The sequence below is a fragment of the Hyla sarda genome, chromosome 6 (genome assembly GCF_029499605.1).
Source record: "Hyla sarda isolate aHylSar1 chromosome 6, aHylSar1.hap1, whole genome shotgun sequence".
NCBI lineage: Eukaryota > Metazoa > Chordata > Amphibia > Anura > Hylidae > Hyla > Hyla sarda.
Window position 1 is genome coordinate 241,589,389 of NC_079194.1, and position 23,310 is coordinate 241,612,698.

Here is a 23,310-nt window from a genome sequence, read left to right on the forward strand (position 1 = left end):
AACCATATATTGCCTGAATGGCACAGCCTGGAGTTGGCAGCAGCATGAGCAGACACTAGGGCTTCAAAATCCCTAAGATTAAAAGATGAATTCTGAAATTCAAAATGAAGATTTTTGGTATCTAGTGCTACCATAAACATTTTTTAGGCCCAGATCCAGGCCCAGCAGCATCAGTAAACCATATATTGGCTGAATAACACAGCCTGGAGTTGGCTGAAGCATGAGGAGACCATATAGTGTCTGAATGGCACAGCCAGGAGTTGGCAGAAGCATGAGGAGACCATTGAAATTTATGATTTTGAAATTTAAATTTAAGATTTTGAAATTTAAATTAAGGATTTTGAAATCGAACTTTTAACTCCCAAGTTTTAGTGTCCTGGGCCCCCGGCGTGTGGGTACACAGGACCAAATCTAACAAGGAGTCACATGTCACATGGCAGAACAATGACAGCGCCTGGAGGTGGCATCAGTAGGAAAAGACCATATAGTGGCTGAATGGCTGCCTGGATTTTGTGGCAGCATGAGGAGACCATATTTTGTCTGAATGGCACAGCCTGGAGTTGGCAGCAGATGAGAAGACAATAGGGCCTCACAATCTCTAAAAATAAAATATGAATTTAGAAATTTCCATTGAAGATGTATGGTACCTAGTGCTACCATAAACATATATAGGTAATGTCCTAGGCCCAGCAGCATCACTAAACCATGTAGTTGCTGAATGACACAGCCTGGAGTTGGCTGAAGCATGAGAAGAGACCATATAGTGGCTGAATGAGACAACATGGAGGTGGCAGCAGCAGCATCAGGAGTCCTGAAAGTGACCCGGTGACAGAGTGGTGCATTGGGTGGCAATACCAGTACCCGGTGACGAAGGTGGGTGAAAAAAGGTCTGATGCATAGGAATGTTTGTAACTGGGGAGCAGCGCCTTAAATCTGTTTGGCACTATCCATATTTGTGAGGTGTTGGTGTGGCACCATGGTCAATCTACCGCCATGCATCAGGCATTAATGGTTGGAAATTCTGGCTGATCCATGCCTGATTCATCTTCACAAAAAGGTCAGTCTCTCCATATTTTTCGTGGACAGACGAGTTCTCCTTGGGGTGACTATGGCCTCCGCCGCACTAAACACCCACTCTGATGGCACACTACTGGCCGAGCAGGACAGCTTTTCCAGGGCAAACTCTGTTAGTTGCGGCCACAAATTAAGTTTGGCTGCCCAGAAGTCCAGCAGATCTTCAAGGTGTGTCAAGGTATGCCACCACCTGCTGGTTCACGTCCTGCTCCAGGTGTACCTTCTGCTGATGAGTTGCTTTACTATTCGGGTGAAGAAAGATACTCATTAGTGACTGTAGACACAGGCTGCTGCTGATGGAGCTGGTACTGCTCCTGCCACCCCACCCCTCCCCTCCCCAGCAGCCATGGCAGTGGAAGGTGAGCGCAGGGGCCCCCGATTGAGACCTATGAGAGGATGGTTCGATGGCGCTGATAGGCATCGGCCAACTGACTACATAGGATGCTTCTGTAGTAGGTAATTTTGTCCTTCCTCTCAGTGGGTGTAAAAAAGGCCCCTATTTTGTGGCGGTAGCAAGGGTTTAATAAGGTGGAGATCCTGAAGTCATCCCGCTGCCGAATGGTGACAATTCGGCTGTCACTATGCAAGCAAGTGAGCATGCATCGTGCCATTTGTGCAATTGACTCGGAGGGACTCTCTGCCTCCATCTCCACTGCATCTCCACTGGTGTGTCTGGGTCCTCTGTCTCGCCTTCCTCATAACCCTCTAGCTCCTCTGGCTGCTCCTGCTCCTCCTCTCCTGTCAGATTACTAGAAAAACCACCCATTTGGCAAAACCTAAACTGTGCTCCACTGTGCCCCTCCTCCTCCAGTTCAGCCCCAAAGGGCTCATGTAGCCATGAGATGTAGGAGCCACGTCTTCAGTGCCCTGACCAGCCATCGTTTCCAACAAATGTAAGAAATGAAGCAGTGGAATGATGTCGTTCATCATGTAATCCTGGCGATTTACTAATAATGTGGCATCCTCAAAGGGCCTAAGCAAACGTCAGGTGTCACGTATGAGCTGCCACTGGTTCACATTGAAGTTACAAAGGGGGAGTACCCCTATCCGCTTAGATCAAGAAATCGGTGATGGCTTTTCTCTATTCTTACAGTCAGTCCAACATGTGGATGGTGGAATTCCAACGTGTGGCAATGCCACAAAACATATTATGTTGGGGGATACTGTCCTGACGCTGCAGCTCAAGGAGGGTGTGCTTTGCGGTGTACGAGCTGAAGTGCACGCAAAGTTTCCTTCCTATTTGTCTTACAAATGGGGGGAACACTTCAGGAACTGCTTCACAACCAGATTGAAAAGTGTGCCATTCCAGACACATGGCTCAGCCTTCCCAGCCGCAGCGCAGGCAAGATACTCTTCCCGTTTTCAGTCACCATGGTTCCCATTTCCAGTTTTCGTGGAGTAAGCCATGCTCCGATTTCTTTACGAATTACTTTTAGCAGTTCCTCCCCTTTGTGACTCTTTTCACCAAGGCAAACCATGTGAAGAACAGCATGACACCGCCGTGCCCTGCACACATGGTATGCGGAAGGGCCACTGAGACTTGTCTGGGCAGTGGGGGCTGAGGACATGGTGGAGGAGGCGGAGTCGCACACTGTCACAGGACCAACGGCCTGAGAGCAAGGAGGAGTAAGTAGTGTGACCTGTCCAAGTTGGTGTTGTGGCTGTGCAGGAACCACATTCACCCAGTGAGCCGTAAAGGACATGTATTGTCCCTGACCGTAGTTACAGCTCCAGACGTCGGTGCTTTTCACACCGACAGACTCAAGGACTGGACCACCTTCTCTTCCACAAAATTGTGCAGGGCTGGTACTGCCTTCTTCGCAAAGAAATGATGGCTTGGCACTCTCCACCTCAGCTCGGCACAAGCCATCAATTCCCTGAAAGGTGCAGAGTCCACATCTTGATAAGGGAGGGACTGCAGCACCAGCAACTTAGACAGGAGCACATTCAGCTTCTGCCCCTTTGGATGAGTGGGCGCATACTGTTGTCTCTTGGACATGGCTTTGCCAATGGATTGTTGGCGGAATGGCTAACTAAAAGTAGGAGGAGCAGGAGCATCTGGAGCGACAGAAGGAGTGTATGACACAAAACTCCCTTCAGCTGAGGTGGTGGAGCTTTGGCTGGCTGAAAGAGGGAGCGGCTGGCCACTGGGAGATGCAGCAGGATGGACCACTACATCGGAGCCACGGTTCTCCCAGGCCGCTTTATGGTGGTGAAGCATATGTTGACGCAGGGCCGTGGTGCCAACTTTGGTGCCAGCTTCACCTTCTGCCGACATATCTTGCATGTGGCTATGTGAACTTCCTCCGGATATTTGATGAAAAACTGCCACACTGCCGAGTAGCTAATTTTCCCACCAACAGTCCGCACTAATTGACTGCTACTGCCACCGTCTCCAGGAACCCCTGTTCCACTACCTCCCGGAAAGGTAGGCTGCCACAAAGCAGGTGGTCTCCCCCAGGCACGTTTGGCTCCAGAATTTCCCCTTCTGCCACCATGCTGACTGCCAACCATGCTACCACCTTGCTGCCTCAGCTGCTGCCTCACGGGCAACCTGCAACTCTCTTCTCCTGATAATGATGAAGCCCCCTGCACCCGGCTCCCAATTGCGATCGGCTTCATCATCATCAACAAATGTCTGCACTTCACTGATGTCCTCCTCAGGTTCCTCAACAGTGTCTGCTTCAGGACCTTGAACCCTGGCAACACTCCGCCTCCAGCGTCACTCTCATCACTACTTGCCCGCCTAGTGGAGGAAGCGGCGGATGTCTCCTCTTGGCTGAGCAGTAGCTGCTGACTTTCCTCTATTAGATCATCCTCAGTGAATAGTGGAGCTGAACCCACAGCATAAGATACTTCTGTAGGTGAGGGAACAGCATAGGACAGAGGCAATGGGAGGACTGGACTGCTCCCAGGCCATACCAACTGAGGGTTGTATCTGAGGAACCCACCGACTGTTGACTGGGGGTGTCAGATGTCACTTGTGATGAAGTGGATGACCGCGTTAACCAATCGACAAAGGCAGATGGGTTGCTGGTCGAGACACGACTGCTAGCTGATAACGGAAGCTCAGGCCTCTCGCTGTGACTCCTGCTGCCACTCGCCCCTAGTCTATTGCGACCTCTGTTTGATGAATTTAGGCCTCTGCCATTCCTCTGTACATGTGCTGGCACTTCTATGCCTGACATACTTATATGAGGGGAGTACAATACGCTTCCCTACGCTTAAAACAGTATTTGTTTAGAACAGCAGCAGGTATGCACTTTTGGATGGTCTTTCACAGTATCTAGGCCCTTGACAGATTAACAGGTACAAAATAGTACACTACTTAGATGTAGGCATGTGGTATGCACTTATGGGTGCAAAAAATGTGCTACAGTATGCCTAAAAACTCTTTATGTTTGTAAAACCCCAGCTGGTGATTACTTTTGTCTGTCCTTTCACAATATGTAGGCCCTTGACAGATTAACAGGTACAAAATAGTACACTACTTAGATGTACGTATGCGGTATGCACTTATGAAGGCAGAAAAATGCACTACAGTACGCCTAAAAACTCAGTATTTTTGTAAAACACCAGGCGGTGATTACTTTTGGCTGTCCTTTCACAGTATGTAGGCCCTTGACAGATTAACAGATACAAAATAGTACTCTTCTTATATGTACATATGCGGTATTCACTTATGAGGGCAGAAAAATGCGTTACAGTACCCTTCAAAAAACATATTTCTGTAAAACAGCAGCAGTACACTGTGTAAGCTGTGTACTAAACACAAAATTGTACTCTGACAAAGACTATTAGGAACCGACTGCTGTGTATTATACCATCTGCAGACTAGTATAACCAGCAGATGATTTTTTGTGGAACAAAGACACTGAATTGCGCTGAAAAATTATTCCTGCCCCCTCTGCTAAGGTTTATGAAGTTGAGGCAGCTTGTTGAAATGTATGAGGCAACACACAGCTCTCTGCCCCTCTCTGTAATACTATGCTGAAGAAAGTGACATCACAGGGGTGACTGGCTGCTGATAGACTGCATCCTGCATGTGATTCAGGGTTATCTCGCATACTTCCCTTCCCACCTTGCCTTTCCGCCTTCCCAGTGTTCCTTGCCCCATGTACTGACATGTGGATCCGCCATTTTAGATGCCCTGGAGCCTGCACCGCAGTAAATGAAGTTTAATGAAGCGATTTGCGAGATAACCACGTTGCAAATCGAATATTTCCGGAAATTCGTAACAAATCCGGTTTCATCAGCTTCGACTCGTTCATCTCTAATCTTATCGCCTATCCTTTGGATAGGGGATAAGATGTCTAGGAGCAGAGTACCCCTTTAAAGTTATGGTCTGACCATGAGATGAAAACCATTGTACCCCCAAAAATAAGCTTAGCCATACTGATCAATGGATTCATTCTGGTCTTAGCATTGGTGACTCTTTCAGCATTGCTGCACATTTAGAGCTGGAGGGGCAGTTTCCATAATTGACCCAGGAATCTGCACAGGAAAGAACTTTCTGCAAGTCATGGACACAGTACAGTGATTGATAATGGAGCTATGGAGAGAATGACCCCAATGCCATCTCTCCATGGGTCATGTAATCCGTGATGGAGTTCCTATTCATAGGTAGAGCATATAAGGGAGGCTGAGTTGGGCATGGGAGTTAAAGGGGTTGTTAAGTATCCGAGAAAGTGGTAGTCTTTATTTTCCAGAAACAATTTCTACTTGGCTTTGCATGGCTACATTGGCTATGCCTGTGCATATACTGGCTATGCATGTGCCAGTGACCGAATTGTTTGAATATGTTCACACTGGGAAGGAATTGACAAGAAATCATTTTGGTCAGGAAATTTAGCAAATCTTCTGCTATCTAACTAATCTATTATCTTCAGCGAAATTGGTCGAGAATTTGAAGAGGAATTTGATGCAGAATTTTTAAGAGGAATTCTAGAGGAGAATCGGTTCTACAACCACCAATGAGCTTGTTCTCAATTCTCCAGCAAAAAGTTAGCATGAAAATTCAGCCTGAATTCCCACATCAATATAGTGTCAATTCTGCTCTAAACTTATTTTTCAGAAAAAATGAAGTTGCACTGATTTCAATGGGCTTTTACTCATGATCAATCTTCTAGCAGAACAAAATTCAGGGTCAGAATTTTATCTGCAGAAATTCCAACGCTGACTTGCAAAAGTTTAAACAGGGTGTCGGATGAACTATTATCGAACTTTCATTCAAGGCGGAATTGGAACTAAATACTGGCGCAGAATTATACGAGTAAATTCCTTGTCCATACCTCAGTGTGAACATACCCTAACATAGTCTTATTCACTTGAATCGTGAAAAGCTGCAAGTCTACACTAAGCCAATAAACATGAGTGGTGCCCTCTGTGGCATTATATGTAGAGGAAAATGTATTTTTATTTTCTGTATGGCATAGGAAGGTCTGAATAGCCGAAGTCCCTTCCGTTCCAGCATGGGAAGTGGTTTTTAGAGTAAAAAGTGGATTTAATTCAGAAACATTTTTCAAACCTTTTTCAGGTAAAGCCACTATTGCCAGCCAGACATTTGCAGTAGTAGATTTAGTACATAGCTATCCTTTCTGCTTATTGAGGGGTGCCCCAAATGAGGTCTCTTCTCTCCTAGGTCCTTATGCCACATTGTTCATAAAAGGACCCTGTAAGGAGGGGCAACTCCATTAAAAAAAGATTATCAAAATGTGTTCAGAATGACTCTACTTGAATGCTTTTCTATTCATTGGCTTGCTTATATTCAGCAGACTATACCCCTTTAAATTTCCTGTCCTATTAATACTGAGTAAAATACCTTACCTGCGCACCTTCTCCTGCCCGCTGAGTGAAATGTGTTTAATCAAATACAAGACACAGCAGTGCGGGAACAGGAGGAACCTGAGCTTGTGCCTAAACACTACTGCATGGCAACTTTAAAAAAGACAAAAAAACTGCAGGATACAATGAACAGCTCATTTTTAGACCCAGCTCTCTAGTTCCTACTAACAATCAAGACTCTATTATAGAAATGATCTCTTCTTGTCGACTCATAATCAGACCGAAGCTTTCACAAGTGTTAATGGATTCAAAACGGTACAATCAACCCCGATTAACAATGGTGCCTCCTACTGTTCAAAAAGGAGTGACCTGCCTTTGAAATACTATTGCTTACTCATGATGCAGAGCATTGGTGCATGCTGGGAGCAGGAGTCTAATAAATGCAGAATATGCCCATAAACAAATACATGCTATTAGTACCATTGTCTTTTACTGTATACTGAATGCACTAACCAAAGTATCTACTGTGCTCCTACACTAAGAAGGGATTTATATAAGGAGCAATTCAAGCACCTCCACTTAAACATGTCTCTGTATGACATAGGTATAATGGCACCAGAAAACCATATAAGCCGACACATATACACAAGACTAACATTTAATGTATTAACCCAAGAGGAGTGATTATCTGATGGATCCATGTCTACAAACCAGCATCTGCACCCACTACTCGCACAACCTATGCGTTGAGGTCTTAGATTTTTTTTAGTCTTGCAGATACCACCATCACTATTATTATTTATAGTCTTAAAAAAAACAGCACAACCAGTGTATAAATGACTAAACATGAGGTACATGGCATCAGTGAGTTCTATAGCTTTCCTTAAATACTTTGCTTTCAGATGACATCCCTTCTCTACCATGCAGCCCCTAAAACATATACTACTACTCTGCCAAGACAAAACAAATGTAAAAAGAAAAGGAGACCAGCAATCTATGTCCACCCCCCTCCAATCGATGTCCACCAGAATCCCATTTTTTTGTGTATCTAGCATATGGGAGCCATCACAGAGGCTAGGTTAAGCTAAGAGAAAAAGAGAGAAAGAGAGAGAGAGAGAGAGAGACTGCAGTGACTGCAGTGGGGTATCCAGGAGAGGGGGGGGGGGGGGGCAGTGGTGCCATATACTGTAGAAGTTATATAATGGACATAAATACTGGTACTCTTCATGTACATACTGCAGTTTATCCTAAAAAGGTACCTGAAATGACGGCTACAGTTGAAATTTGTACTTGTTTGGCTCACACAGCCTAAACTACAGAAAGAAACTAAATGAATGCCAATGAACACAGAAATTTGACCAGTTTCATCATATTTAGTCATTTGGCTTAAATGTCACACCGCCTGATTAGACTGGACATTGTCCACTGGATTGATGGCATGTTTGGCCCCATGCACACTGTAATTTGCAACCAGTTAGGTACAAAATTACCTAATTACAGACAAACTCAAAGAGTGTAACATGAAGTATTGATGTCTCAAGTATCTACTATTTCCAATACAATGAAAAATGACAGGCATTTACTCCGGGAGAGAAAAACAATTAAACAGCCCAAAGCCAATTATACAATATATATTACAAGATTGGGTAAAAGAAGAAGACTTTCATTGGTAAGACGTTTCATTTTTAATATGATTCTATGGTACTTTAATCTTGGACCATATTATTTCTAGATCCATACCTACTTTACTGAACATGTAAACAGATCAACCTTTCCCTTTCTGATATAATTTATTTAAAGTCCTATACCCAGGCAGGGTCCAAACAGTGAAGGAAGAAGGTAAAGTGAATTGGTCCAATGCCTGACAGCTCTTTTCATGAGTGAAGAGTCGAGTATGTGAGAGTCAATAGTTTGTTAGGAAAATATTGGAACTGGTAGAGCCAATAATTGATCTTGGTAACAACAGCTGAGATAATGTAATTATACATCATTGATTACTATTAATTCTTTTAACTATTTCATTGCTACCAAAGATATGCCAGCCCTTTCGCAAGATATGTTTCTATCATTCTAGACTTTGACTAAAATCAGAAAGATATTGAAATTCCATTTGCACCTCATCAGAGGAAACTATTTTCTTTGGTAGTCAATAGTTCCTGCACTGTATGAAGCTATGATTTATTCCTGTAAAGAGGAAATAATACTGTAGTGCCAGGTAACCCATGAACAATACACTTCCGAAATAAATGTATCTCCAAAAAGAACTCAACAGCAAATAAAAAATTTGGGATGCTTCTGCACCCATAACAGTAAGCCAACAACTGGAAAACCTTTCAACAATCCAAAGTATCCAAACAATCCAATCATGGGTCCAGGAAAAAAACAGGTAGAAAACAAAGGGCCAGCTTTTACCCTCCTTGTATGGATGACCTTGAGCTCAGTCCTGAGTGAACATACAAACAAAGGAAAAGTCGAGCACTGGAGGTATCCGATAAAACTTACTCTTTATTATAAAGATTAAAATTACCTGTACATCCACAGGTTTCCATATTATGCATTTTAGAATTAAGCCTTATTCCTATCTCTGCAATTTCTCTTCCTACCCTTGTTCTGACCTCTGCATGTGCCCTGAATATTCTCCTGTCTGCTGACTTTGTACTGGCCACTGTCTAGGTTTGACTCATTGCCTGGTTTGTACGTTGTTTTGCCCTGACTTGGTTTGCCCTCTGGGTTATGACTGTCTGGCTTGTTTTCGTTTACTCTTTATATATTGATTTTGTACTATATTTTCCTGTGTCTTATTGACCTAGACTGTTTGACACCTGTTTACGCCCCTACACTTAGACCATTGTCAGGTCTGTCACCCAGTTGGGGGGGGCCACCATTTAGGGAAGGTCATTTAAGTAGGTAGGGACCTACGTGGTTGGGACTATGTCCAGGTTGCACTGCTCAAAAAAATATTAAACTTTAATGACAAGTATAATATATGGTGCATAGCCATATCGCATGAAAAACACTTTATGAACATGCAGCCCATGGTAAGATAAGGTCATATCACAAATGAATGCCCTGTAGGTATCAGGAGTTTAACAGAAATATCCAATAGCTCTCTCTATTCATGAGCTTGAGTAATATGTCTCCTTCTCCCACTGTTGAAAAAGCAGTATACCTATAACTTTATCTATTTCTCCATTATTCTTCTCTCTAAACTGTCTGCTTAACATTGAGAAATTTACAGGATTGTTTTTGATGTCTACAATGTGGTGTGCTTCTTAATTTTTTATGCATTTTCAGAGCAGCCCACATATTGGGCCGTCCAGGTAGTGCATGTAGCCAGGTAGACGACATTTCTTGAGTTACAGTTAATGTAGGTGGACATGTCATATTGAGCACTTGTGACACAAGAAGAAAAATTATTAGAGACATTTTAAGATGTATTATGTGTGTGGCTTATGTGACTTTTATAATCCAAGTTTAACCTTTGGTACAATGATTCATGAAATTTAACATTTCTGTTAGCCCCTTTTCCTCTTTAGGATTAGCACCTGATATAGTAGCATTACTTTTAGTACCTAACATGCTAATTTTGGAACAGACTATCAACAGGGTGATCATCACTGCTCAATTCTCAATTGGGAGAGCACTCAAGTTTAAGCCCTGTTGACAGCTGAGCAGTGATGATTGCCCCCTTGAATTAATATAGACTGCAAGACTTTAATGATGTCCATAGCATTTCAAAGGGGTGGTCACCAATTCTCAGTTGTCAATGGGGCGTGATCCTGATCCGTATCTCCATTGAAACCTCAGTGGTGGTGACCACCCATATGGCAGTATATGTGCTCATTAGCATATTTGCTGTCAAAACTAATGACAACAATAGCTGTAAAATGAAGAAAGGGGGGGGGGACTAGGAAAGAAAGTCTCTGAATCATTGGATGAATGGCCAAGTATGTATGATAAGAGGTGAAGACGCCACAGATCCTCTTCAGAGAAAACTAGGATGGACTACATACTGTACCTAAAATGTTAAGTGAGATGAAATACACAACTTATCCTTTATGTCTGACCACTGGGACCTCCCATGATCTTGAGAATGGGGACCCATGTCATGCGGTCATTCATGTACACTGCTACTGTACTCATATATCTAGAGTTTCTCTCATAGAGAATGAATGGACCCTATGGTGCCGCTTTGTTCTGAAATCAAGAAAAACAAAATAAAAGGAGCGGACAGCCCACTTATCATAAACTACACGACTGTAAACCAGAGTGCTACTTCAGGTAACTAACTTCACCGAGGGGAGCTCGATCCATTTGCTCCTCCCATGCTTTGTTCTTAAGGTAGACCCTGTTCTCAAGATTATGCATAGCTTTCAGACACTTCTCTATCCTCTGCATAGGGGATAAGTTGTTATAGTGGGACAACCCATTTGAAATGAGCATCTTCACATTTTCCTCCTTTGAGAAGTTATCTGACAGTATATCTATGCAGAGGATCTGAAACTCTGTATCAGAAAAACAAACCTAGGAGTCCTATAAAGATATAATAAAAAATGAATCAGTGCAGAGTTTTGAACCTTTTCTTTTTGGAGAAATTGAAGATAATGTGTATCTGTGAGCATGGCTGATCTCATGAATACCTCATTTTAACAGCCATGAATATAAATTGTAGTTCGCATTCAATATTGCAATTTAGAAACAAGTGTTAAGTAGAACATTGCAAAAGTAAACCAAGTCTATCCAGACCACCAGCTGTGAACAACTGTCAAGGATGACCTGAAGGCTAAGACAACATAAAAAATAAATGAATCTGTCACATAACATTGTTTTTTCTTTCTGCCATCTTCATAAATGCTGCAACCAAAACCTGGCAAATGAGTTGGAACAGCTGTTCTCATAAATTCAGGTGGGTCTCACCATCGAGGCATGCCCATGTATTTAGTGAGATGTGGTGCCAATTGTCAGTAGGTTGTCAATAAAGTGTGAGCTTTACTCACTACCCTTATGTAGATATGTTGGTTACCCAGGAAAAACATCATGGCATGGATGAATATGGAAAAATGCCCATCAAGGTCAACTAAGAGAGTGCAGAGGATGTAGATGAAAGCAATGAGGGAATGGTACATTGTAGAACATTTTTCCCTCATATTGATTCAGACAAAAGCAAAAACCTATAAAGGCACTTTGTCTTACAAGGGAAAATATCCCTTTCCAACCCCATCTGGCAAACTGAACATTTAGACAAGGATTCTATAAATTTCCTCATACATTTATATTGTTTTGTTTCACAACATTGTGATTGTTCTTTACTTATACTAAGATCTGCAGACCACAAGAGCTTGTGTTGTGGAGCCTAATGGGAAATATTTATGGACCTGTGCGATAAAAGGCTCAGAACAAGAGTCTGAAGGCCACATTGTTAGATTTAACCAATGACAAGGACCACAACTAAAATTAATGGAGTATTCATTCTCCTGGGCCTGGTGCGTGATAATAAATACACAGATGCCAGGTCATGGATAACTGTCTTTACTGAGGCAGGAGTAGATGTTACAATCGTCATAGCGCAGATTAGTTTAGAGAAGATGCAGAGTAATCCTTGGGAGCCCTGTAGACTTGCTGTGAATTGCAGTATTTAACTTGCCATTTTAGACTTAATCCTGAGGCCTCCCACGCTGACTAGGATTCTGATAGGTTCCAATAAATGTTACAGCTCCAATGTATGAACTATCACTGTGTAGCCCATCGATTTACAAGTTTTAATGCTCACGAATATTAATTTTCGACTCGTCCTGGGCAGAGAATACTTGCAGAATGGCAAGGTCTCTTGCTTAAAGATTTACTTTAGGCTTCCCTTGAATCACCTCACACTCCTGCTGTCTCTTCTCCACACTGCAGCTCACACTGAGCTCTGCACTGGTCTTAACTTAGAGCTAGGCTAAGACTCAACTGAATAACTCCCCCCCCCCCCCTACACCACATATGGCCTAGCTAGGGGAGCCTCCCATTGGGCAACCAGGATCGCATGGATACTCTGCATCATAACTACTTGCAGATATTCAGTACATTTCCGCGGTACAGTGCAAAACAATATACATTAACAGGCACAGATTACAATGAATATTAAAGCATCACCTGAGCAGCAGGGCCCATCACAAGCACCTGAAGCAATGTGTTCCTGACAGGAAGCACTCCAGTACTGGGACACCATACATTGCCTTCTACCTACCTAAACTATTCTGGAGTGCCACAAAGGAAGAACCCCTTTCTGTTAACATACAGGGGTCCCAGTGGTGGCCACAAAGAGCACCATTAGTGCTTAAGCATCAGAACTCCTGTGCTACTCATCTTCCCCCTAACATGGAATATTCATGAAAGCAGTCAAAAGACATAGGCCCAGATTTATTAAACTGTGTGTGAGAAAAAGTGGAGTGATTTTCCCCCAGCAACCAATCACGGCTCAGGTTTCACTTTACCAGAGCTCATTAGCTGAGCGGTGATTGGTTGCTGTGGAACAATCTCTCCACTTTTTCTCTCACACAGTTTGAGAAATCTCGGCCATAGAAAACCACGTCTATGACCAGATGGCTGGGGGCCACAAGGAATGGCATAGTGAAAACATGTAATCCCCATTGGAAATATACAGTTCATGTATTTTGAAATGTTAATTTGGGAACCAGCAAGTCTAAAGCCCAATATGATGGTATTGTATGTTCTTACTTAGAATCAAGTATATTATAAAGAACATAAAGGCAAATCATGAAGGCTTCAAATTGAGCTGATTTATCTTAAAGGATTTAACAGACATCCTGACTGGAAACCTATGCTTTCAATAAAACATACAGCAGAAGTCCAAAAATAATAAAAAAGATCATCATCTGGAAGGCTGAAGCTCAGATTTCCCCTTCTACATCTAATAGGTATTCTGGGAGGAGAAACGAGAGGTGAAGAAGGGATTCCATAATAAGCATTGAAGAGTAAGCATTTAGTCACGCAACATCTCCTTTATGATGATTAGTATGCAACGTGAGTGTGAGAAGCCTATCTGTCGGAAGCACGGGTGATAAAACTATTGCTTCAGAGTACATGTCTTCAATCTATAAAGAGTGTAATAAGGGCCAAATTACAAGATGTGTGATAGGAAAAAAATACAGTTATGGTCTTTTCAATATGGGTGTTTTAGTATATGATAGATATTTGGTAGAGTGAGTCCATTTCTTTAATAATGCCTATGGCTAAAGGTCATTTAACCAATTTTCTGCCAACCTTGTAAGAGGAATATGTACTTGCAATAGAAGCAAAATGATAACTAAATGTGAAGATATACTATTAATATTATAATTCCTTTTTCTAGTGTTTTTTTGTATATAGAACGGTCCTACTCATACCCCATTCTGCTTCCCCTGAACTATGTGTACCATGTAATCACAAAGTTCCTGTACTTGGACAATACAATAAGCAATCATGATTTTCCTCATACATTACCCTTCAATGGACATATTACATTTTCTTGTCGCTAAAAACATTAGTTTAAACATCACGTTGCGATGTCAGAACCTGATGATTATACAGAAAGGAGCAGACCTACTTAGGCGCCGCTTACTCCTTTCCGCAGTAGCAGTCCATTGCAAATTGCTTTTGCAGAAAAGTTCCTTTTCCTGTGCAGCACTGAGCGGCTGGCTGACATGGATAACATTTTTTTTTTAAAAGGTTCAACAGCTGCAGTTTGTTATACAGTTCTGGGTTCCGGCTGCAGCAAAACAACAAAATAAACTCTTCGTCTGCTGCAGATCATATTGAAACGGGTGAAAAAGTTTGATATATGTTCATCTATAGAGCGCAGGAATGACACATAACGCTGCAAATTTTCCATGTGGATTTTTGCATGGGACATCCCATATGGGTTACAGTTCTAGACGCATGGATAAGATTTTAACGATTTGTAACTCCACAGTATATTATTTTCTTTTGTGGCATGAGCAAGGGTTTATTGCAGATTTTTTTCTATTGAATTCAATGGTGGGGTATTCTGTGCGAAGCGCTAGGATTCCTCATACATGCGTCGCCTCCGTTGATGGCAATACATTTCTGAGTGCATTCTGATAAACAAATTTGAGTCCAAAATGTAAAAGTTTGCATTGTGCATATTGCATATAAAAAAAAAAATGCTAATTTCTAAGTGGAATGGGCCCTTGGAGTGTCGGGGTCAGTTATTGCTGTCAGTAAACTCCCCTTACCGATCCCCTAACAGTCCCTTGCTGATGCTTTTCATGTCAACATGTGACAGGCTTTAGCAGTCACATCAATTGACATATCTTCACTAGAGGCAGGGACTATAGAAGTGTTAACAAGGGAGAGCAAGGGTATGGGTAAAGTAATAAAAAAAAAAAATTTTTAAACAACTTTAAACAATATTTAAAACAATTTTAAACATTGAAATCTGCAACAGAACTACATTAATTTGAGCAAATTTACAACTGTGCAAATCTGTGCAAATATGTGTGAACTTGGTCATGGCCAACTATGTTTCTGAGGACCGAATTTAGCAGCTGTCAGTTTGGGTCTTCAGATCCGCAGTCAGGCCAGGACTTGTGGTTGTATTAATGCCCGTGGAAAACCGGCCAAGTCTTCAAAAAATAAAAGGTTCCTCATCAGCTGAAGAGTAAACATAAAAAGGGATAAGCAATGTAGGTAGGTTGCCACGCGGCCATTACTGTCTATCCTTTGCTTGCCTGCCAGAGCCGCCCGGCCGCCCCCACTCATAAGGAGATCCGGTAAAATGTTTATGTGGCCACATGCAGGGTGCATTATACTAAAGCAGGTATGCACCTCCTGCATCAGGCCAGGCCCAGGGCCGGATCATCATTGGCGCTCAGGGAGCACCTGCTCCGGGCCCGGGCCCGCAGGGGCCCCCTGTCACATTCGGGACACCCCTGTGTCCTGAAAAATCTTTTCAGGACACAAGGGTGTCCCGGCGATTACCTCTTTGTAGTGGCCCCCGTGTTAACTTTAAAAATGCAGGGGCCACTGGGAAGTAGCGCACGCAGGGACGTCACTGACGTCCTGTGCGTGCGTCCGTAGAAGAGCGGAGCAGTGAGCAGGATGCGCGCGCATGGTAAGTGACCAGTGGCACGTCATCTTCAGTGTTCCGACCTCCACTCCTTCGTTCCCGGGACCTACTGCTATGGCCCATAGGCCATAGCAGTAGATTGTGACCCCGGACTGGTGGAGCGGTGGTCGGAATACTGAAGTGAGACAGTAAACAGGCATACAGCCTCCAGCCATACACTGTATATGTCTGTGGGGGAACTGTACTGCACCTAATGTGGGGTAACTATACTGCGCCTAATGTGAGGGAATTATACTGCACCTAATGTGGGGAGCTATACTGCACCTAATGTGGAGGAACTATACTGCACCTAATGTGGGGGAACTGTACTGCACCTAATGTGGGGGAACTATACTGCACCTAATGTGGGGAGCTATACTGCACCTAATGTGGGGAGCTATACTGCACCTAATGTGGGGGAATTATACTGCACCTAATGTGGGGGAATTATACTGCACCTAATGTGGGGAGCTATACTGCACCTAATGTGGGGAGCTATACTGCACCTAATGTGGAGGAACTATACTGCACCTAATGTGGGGAACTATACTGTGCCTAATGTGGGGAGCTATACTGCACCTAATGTGAGGCAACTATACTGCACCTAATGTGGGGAGCTATACTGCACCTAATGTGGGGCAACTATACTGCACCTAATGTGGGGCAATTATACTGCACCTAATGTGGGGGAACTATACTGCACCTAATGTGGGGAACTGTACTGCACCTAATGTGGGGGAACTATACTGCACCTAATGTGGGGAGCTATACTGCACCTAATGTGGGGCAACTATACTGCACCTAATGTGGGGGAACTATACTGGACCTAATGTGGGGGAACTATACTGCACCTAATGTGGGGGAACTATACTGCACCTAATGTGGGGAGCTATACTGCACCTAATGTGGGGGAGCTATACTGCACCTAATGTGGGGGAACTATACTGCACCCAATGTGGGGGAACTATACTGCACCTAATGTGGGGAGCTATACTGCACCTAATGTGGGGGAACTGTACTGCACCTAATGTGGGGGAACTATACTGCACCTAATGTGGGGAGCTATACTGCACCTAATGTGAGGCAACTATACTGCACCTAATGTGGGGAGCTATACTGCACCTAATGTGGGGCAATTATACTGCACCTAATGTGGGGGAACTATACTGCACCTAATGTGGGGAACTGTACTGCACCTAATGTGGGGGAACTATACTGCACCTAATGTGGGGAGCTATACTGCACCTAATGTGGGGCAACTATACTGCACCTAATGTGGGGCAACTATACTGCACCTAATGTGGGGGAACTATACTGGACCTAATGTGGGGGAACTATACTGCACCTAATGTGGGGGAACTATACTGCACCTAATGTGGGGAGCTATACTGCACCTAATGTGGGGGAGCTATACTGCACCTAATGTGGGGGAACTATACTGCACCCAATGTGGGGGAACTATACTGCACCTAATGTGGGGAGCTATACTGCACCTAATGTGGGGGAACTGTACTGCACCTAATGTGGGGGAACTATACTGCACCTAATGTGGGGAGCTATACTGCACCTAATGTGGGGAGCTATACTGCACCTAATGTGGGGGAATTATACTGCACCTAATGTGGGGGAATTATACTGCACCTAATGTGGGGAGCTATACTGCACCTAATGTGGGGAGCTATACTGCACCTAATGTGGAGGAACTATACTGCACCTAATGTGGGGAACTATACTGTGCCTAATGTGGGGAGCTATACTGCACCTAATGTGAGGCAACTATACTGCACCTAATGTGGGGAGCTATACTGCACCTAATGTGGGGCAACTATACTGCACCTAATGTGGGGCAATTATACTGCACCTAATGTGGGGGAACTATACTGCACCTAATGTGGGGAACTGTACTGCACCTAATGTGGGGGAACTATACTGCACCTAATGTGGGGAGCTATACTGCACCTAATGTGGGGCAACTATACTGCACCTAATGTGGGGCAACTATACTGCACCTAATGTGGGGGAACTATACTGGACCTAATGTGGGGGAACTATACTGCACCTAATGTGGGGGAACTATACTGCACCTAATGTGGGGAGCTATACTGCACCTAATGTGGGGGAGCTATACTGCACCTAATGTGGGGGAACTATACTGCACCCAATGTGGGGGAACTATACTGCACCTAATGTGGGGAGCTATACTGCACCTAATGTGGGGGAACTGTACTGCACCTAATGTGGGGAGCTATACTGCATCTAATGTGGGGAGCTATACTGCACCTACTGTGGGGGACTATACTGCACCTAATGTGGGGGAATTATACTGCACCTAATGTGGAGGAACTATACTGCACCTAATGTGGGGGAACTGTACTGCCAACCTAATGTGCGGGGACGTATACTGCCAACCTAATGTGCGGGAACGTATACTGCCAACCTAATGTGCGGGGACTTATACTGCCAACCTAATGTGGGGGGATGTATACTGCCAACCTAATGTGGGGGGACTTATACTGCCAACTTAATGTGGGGGAACTACAACCTAATGCAGGGGAACTATACTGCCAACCTAATGTGGGGAAACTGTAGGTGGGGGGGGGGGGGGGCATCATAATGAAGTTTTCCATCTTCCAAGCAGCCTTAATCTGGCCCTGGCCAGGCCTGCCTGCAGAACACGTATGGAGGGAGCAGGTAGACAGCAGTCTGTATAGTATAGTATATACAGTCTGCAACCTTCCCACTCCCTTCATATGTGTTGTGCAGGCAGGACAAATGAACCTAAAGTAATGTTAATTGGCACCGTTAATGGTGTAAATGTAAAAAAATAAAAAAATATATGTCCAGAACAGCTGATTTGTGGTCATTTCATATACCAGAAAAAAAAAATTTAAAAAGCCATCAAAAAATTCCATGGATATAAAAAATGGTACCAATAAAAACTACAGATCATGGCGGGAAAAAAAGCCCTCATTTAGCCCGGGATTACTTGATTAAAGGGGTTTTCCAGGATTTTTTTTTATTTGACTATGCTACAGGGGCTGTAAAGTTAGTGTAGTTCATAATATAGTGTCTGTACCTGTGTGTGACGGTTTCCTCACAATTCTTCTGTGATTTTCACCCCAATATTTATATTTTGCAATGCGGCCGAGACCTGACTCACTAGTCAGCTGATGACAGGGAGCCTATCTGCTTCAATGGGTGGAGCAATCGCTTGGTGGGAGAGAGATCAATCTGCAACTAATGCAACAGCTGTAGGCACCCTGATGGAAAACCACAGGTCTTTTGAATGGATGCAGCTCATTTATGTTTCAATGAGTGGGGTGGCTGATGTGTGGGAGGGAGGAAAATGGAATTATGGGATTTGTATTCAAAAAAAGAAAAGTCAATCACCAGTTCACAAAAAGCTAGCCCCCGTGTTATGGTAATCTCACAACATAGCCATTTAGCCCCAAGACAAGCACAGATCCTTTCTAAGCATGTCCATTACTGTCTGCCAGGTACATACTAAAATCACCTTTAGGGTGGATAACCCCTTTAAGGCGTGATTTAGGAAAATTTCCCCTGCATATGTATATCACTTCCTGTGATGTCATGCATATATAATAAATTATGCAAATTAGCATGGCAGATATGTTTTTTGCAAGAAAGGTGGCAACCCTAAATGTAGGAGACATTACATGATCAGTATAAATGTACTCAGAGTGCAGCCTTCTGCTTTAATATGGTCATGGAACTCCTCGGTGACTGCTCATACAATTTACAGTCACGAGGACATTGTCCCATATATTAAGCTAACATACTGTTAGTAAATATTAAATCTATATATGCTGCATTGATATAGTCTTGGTCTCTGATAGATGTTAACAGCCCTTCCAATTACTATATAGTTGAGACCAGATAGGAGCCAAGAAATAGAGTTGTTAGAGGATGTGATGTCTGATGAAGCCGCTAATAATATCTATATAAACGGTACAATTATCCAGCACTCTGGCGGCGTCTACACTGATTCTCATTCACACACTGTCCGGCACAATGCATCAGTCCATTTGTATTACAACACCGCATTAAACCCCTTATTATCATTTATCTACTGAATGTTTTTAAATCAATTGCAGAGGTTTCTATATACTGTACACTTCAATAGCTGCAGTGCTCTCATTGTGATACGTTTGTGTTGCCTGGAGATTCTCCTGTGTGCATTATATCATTAAAAAAACATAAAGGGATTTATTGCAGGAAATTATGGATGTCCTCTGTAGTATTGTGGTATACTGAGTTTAGTAAAGAACACTTCTAATTATATATCTGTATATCCTACAAATACCCTACAAATCCCCCTATATCCCTTGACACACGAAAAGAGGAAACAAGTAAAATTGACTTATATAGCTGTGTTCACTTAGTCAGGTAGGGGTGAACATGTAAAATATGTGTAAATGCATACTGATAGAATTCTATATTCACATGCCTGGTCCACAAAAATAAAGAAAATTGCAGTTCTTTTGCATGCCATATATTGTATAGATAGTTCAATATTGGGATATGTTGGCACTTACGTAGAATCTGAGGTGGTGCACAAGGTTGAGTAAAGCCACAGGTAGAAGAAAGATGATACCCAGCACTCACCAGTAATTCACAGTGAACATTTATTATGCCATAGTGTAGTACAAGGACGTGTTTCGGCATGGGAGCCTTCCTCAGCTGTCTGCCTCAGGCAGACAGCTGAGGAAGGCTCCCATGCCGAAACACGTCCTTGTACTACACTATGGCATAATAAATCTTCACTGTGCATTACTGGTGAGTGCTGGGTATCATCTTTCTTCTACCTGTATATTGTATAGAGTCTCCCCTAGAAGCAATGAATAATGGAACCCTGCTCAGAATGAAGTTGCTGCTATGTGGTGCCCATTTGGTTTCCATCTTACAGACGTTACAAGCCACAATCACTTGCTCATGTGTCTGTGGCCTAAGTGCAATGACTTATATTATGCATACGGTTTTGCACAACAGAAGTTTTCCCTACTAAAAGTCCATAAATAGGGTATTCATGTGTTTCACTGGTCACCATGATTTCATGCCATAGCACACTAAGACGTCATCAGACTGGCATTCCTCCAGATAGAAGAAGACCGTCTCTGCAGTGCCATCACGCCAGAAGTACTACCTGGCCTGTAGGACTCCCTTCACTTGTCTTTGCAAGATGAAACATTTTCCTCCTAGAACTAACTAAGGCTTCTCACCCAACAAACCAGTACCCTCTTCTGTATTGACAACATGCAAGTACCTAAATCAGATGTCTACAGATCAATGTATCTTCCTTTTAAAGAAGATTCTGGTTTGGATGATAATCCCTTGTTATATTTCAAGGCTCTTTGTGGATCCAACAATTACTTTTAGGGTAGGTTCATCCAATAAGTGGCACTTACTAGGCATCTTCTGGACAAGAGATAATTTGAATACTTTTTTCCACAGGGAGAAAGTTTGGTAAGGACTCGGCCACACTGAGGACATTCAGCCAGCAGAATTCCGCTTACACAAGCGTCAGCGATATCATCAGTGGAAGGACTGCGCGGACGGCAACGTAGATGGCAACGTAGTTCAGCTGAATTTTGTCTTTGGGTGTACGGTCATTCCACCAACTTATTTCTGCTGCAGAAATGTTTTAGTATGCACAGAGCAGCAGAATATTGAAAACAATAGGGCTCTGCTGCAAGCAGAATTTCACAGCGGAAATCCATTGGCTGAATGTCTGCAGTGTGGACAAGCCCTCATAATTCCTACACCAGTTGGCAGTTTACCCAAAGAGAAGCAGTAACCCGCTAGAGCTAATGCAAATGTCTCTCACCTAGCCAATGAGTACTCTGCTTTGTACTGATGAGGGGCAAGAACCCCAAAACAGCTGTGTACAGATGGTGTATTTTCCTTTTGAAGAGGATTCTTGTTTGGCTGAGACTTTCCAGTTATATTTTAAGGTTAAAGGGGTTATCCACCATAAGGTGATTTTGGTACGTACCTGGCAGACAATAATGGACATGCTTAGGAAGGATCTGTGCTTGTCTTGGGGCTAAATGGCCATGTCAAGAGATTACCATAACACTTTGGCAAGCTTTTTGTGAACTGGTATTTCCTGTTAGATTTTTTTTTTTTTTTTTTACTACAAATCCCATAATTCCATTTTCCTCCCTCCCACACATCAGTCACCCCACACATTGAAACATAAATGAGCTGCGTCCATTCAAAAGACCTGTGGTTTTTAATCAGGGTGCCTACAGCTGTTGATCCCTCTCCCACCAAGCGATCGCTCCACCCATTGCAGCAGACAGTCTCCCTGTCATCAGCTGACTAGTGAGTCAGATCTTGGCCGCATTGCAAGCTGGGAAAAATCTGAGACAACAGTCATTTTGTATGCTGTTAAAAATTTATATTGGGGTGAAAATCACAGAAGAATTTTGAGAAAACCATCACACAAGTACAAACACTATATTATGAACTACACTAACTTTACAGCCCCTGTAGCATAGTCAAATAAAAAAAATTCCTGGAATACCCCTTTAACTTATGGGTCAGACATTGACTTACAGGGTAGCTACCAATAGATGCCAGTAGAGACAGTTTCCTTCGTCTTGTACGAGAGTTAATTTGCATACATTTCTATAAGGAAGCATTTCCTGGTCAGCCGGCAGTTTCCACTAGGAGAAACAGTAACCACCGTAGAGCTACCAAGATGTTAGACATGTTACTGCAAACCAAAATTGTCTTTTATGTTTACTGTCGGTATCACTTTGGGCTGAAAAGAAAACCTGAGACCAATAGCCACAATGGATAAGTGTTCTGAATATGTAGGCCATCATTTTTGGTATTTCCTGATAAACTGGACACTTTACACAAATTAGAAGAGATAGTAGTTATAACCCTTGAGTCAGAGTGGAGTGTTAGTGTAGCATGTGGTACAATGTATACCTTAGGGAACCTGTGCTATATATTGTACCATTATGCTTTGTGTCATTGTAATTTATTGTATGACTTGTAATGACGACTAAATAATGAGCTCTTTCAGTACCTTGAGTAATTTTCTTTTGTTAGTATTCATATTTTACCATTGGGAATTGTCTATCCTGGCCAGAAAAATGGGAACCATCAATTCAATGAGTCGCAGAACAGTGATACACTTTCACTAGTGGTTCTTGTAAGTCTTTAATAAAAAAAAATGCTTTACATTGACATGAAATACTGCGTCTTGATCGACAAATGAAGCATCTCCATACATCTAAATAGAGAGGTTCGAATATGTGAAGAGCTATGGAATAGTCAGGTATCCAGAACAATTATAACACACGAAGACG

The 23,310-nt window shown here is 43.0% G+C and overlaps 1 protein-coding gene across 5 annotated transcripts in view; it reads right to left on the reverse strand.

Moving 5' to 3' along the window:
- Positions 1 to 23,310, reverse strand: part of SYT7 (synaptotagmin 7) — a 526,341-nt gene that overhangs the window by 328,627 nt on the left and 174,404 nt on the right. For 4 of the 5 annotated variants that reach the window (XM_056526815.1, XM_056526813.1, XM_056526816.1 and 1 more), the window contains exon 1: positions 13,088 to 13,151. The exons of the other annotated variant lie outside the window; for it this stretch is intronic. In XM_056526815.1, coding sequence (XP_056382790.1) covers positions 13,088 to 13,136 — 49 coding nt within the window. In that variant the 5' untranslated portion in view covers positions 13,137 to 13,151. Of the gene's footprint in view, positions 1 to 13,087; positions 13,152 to 23,310 lie in introns of those variants that run through there. 5 annotated transcript variants of the gene reach the window in all.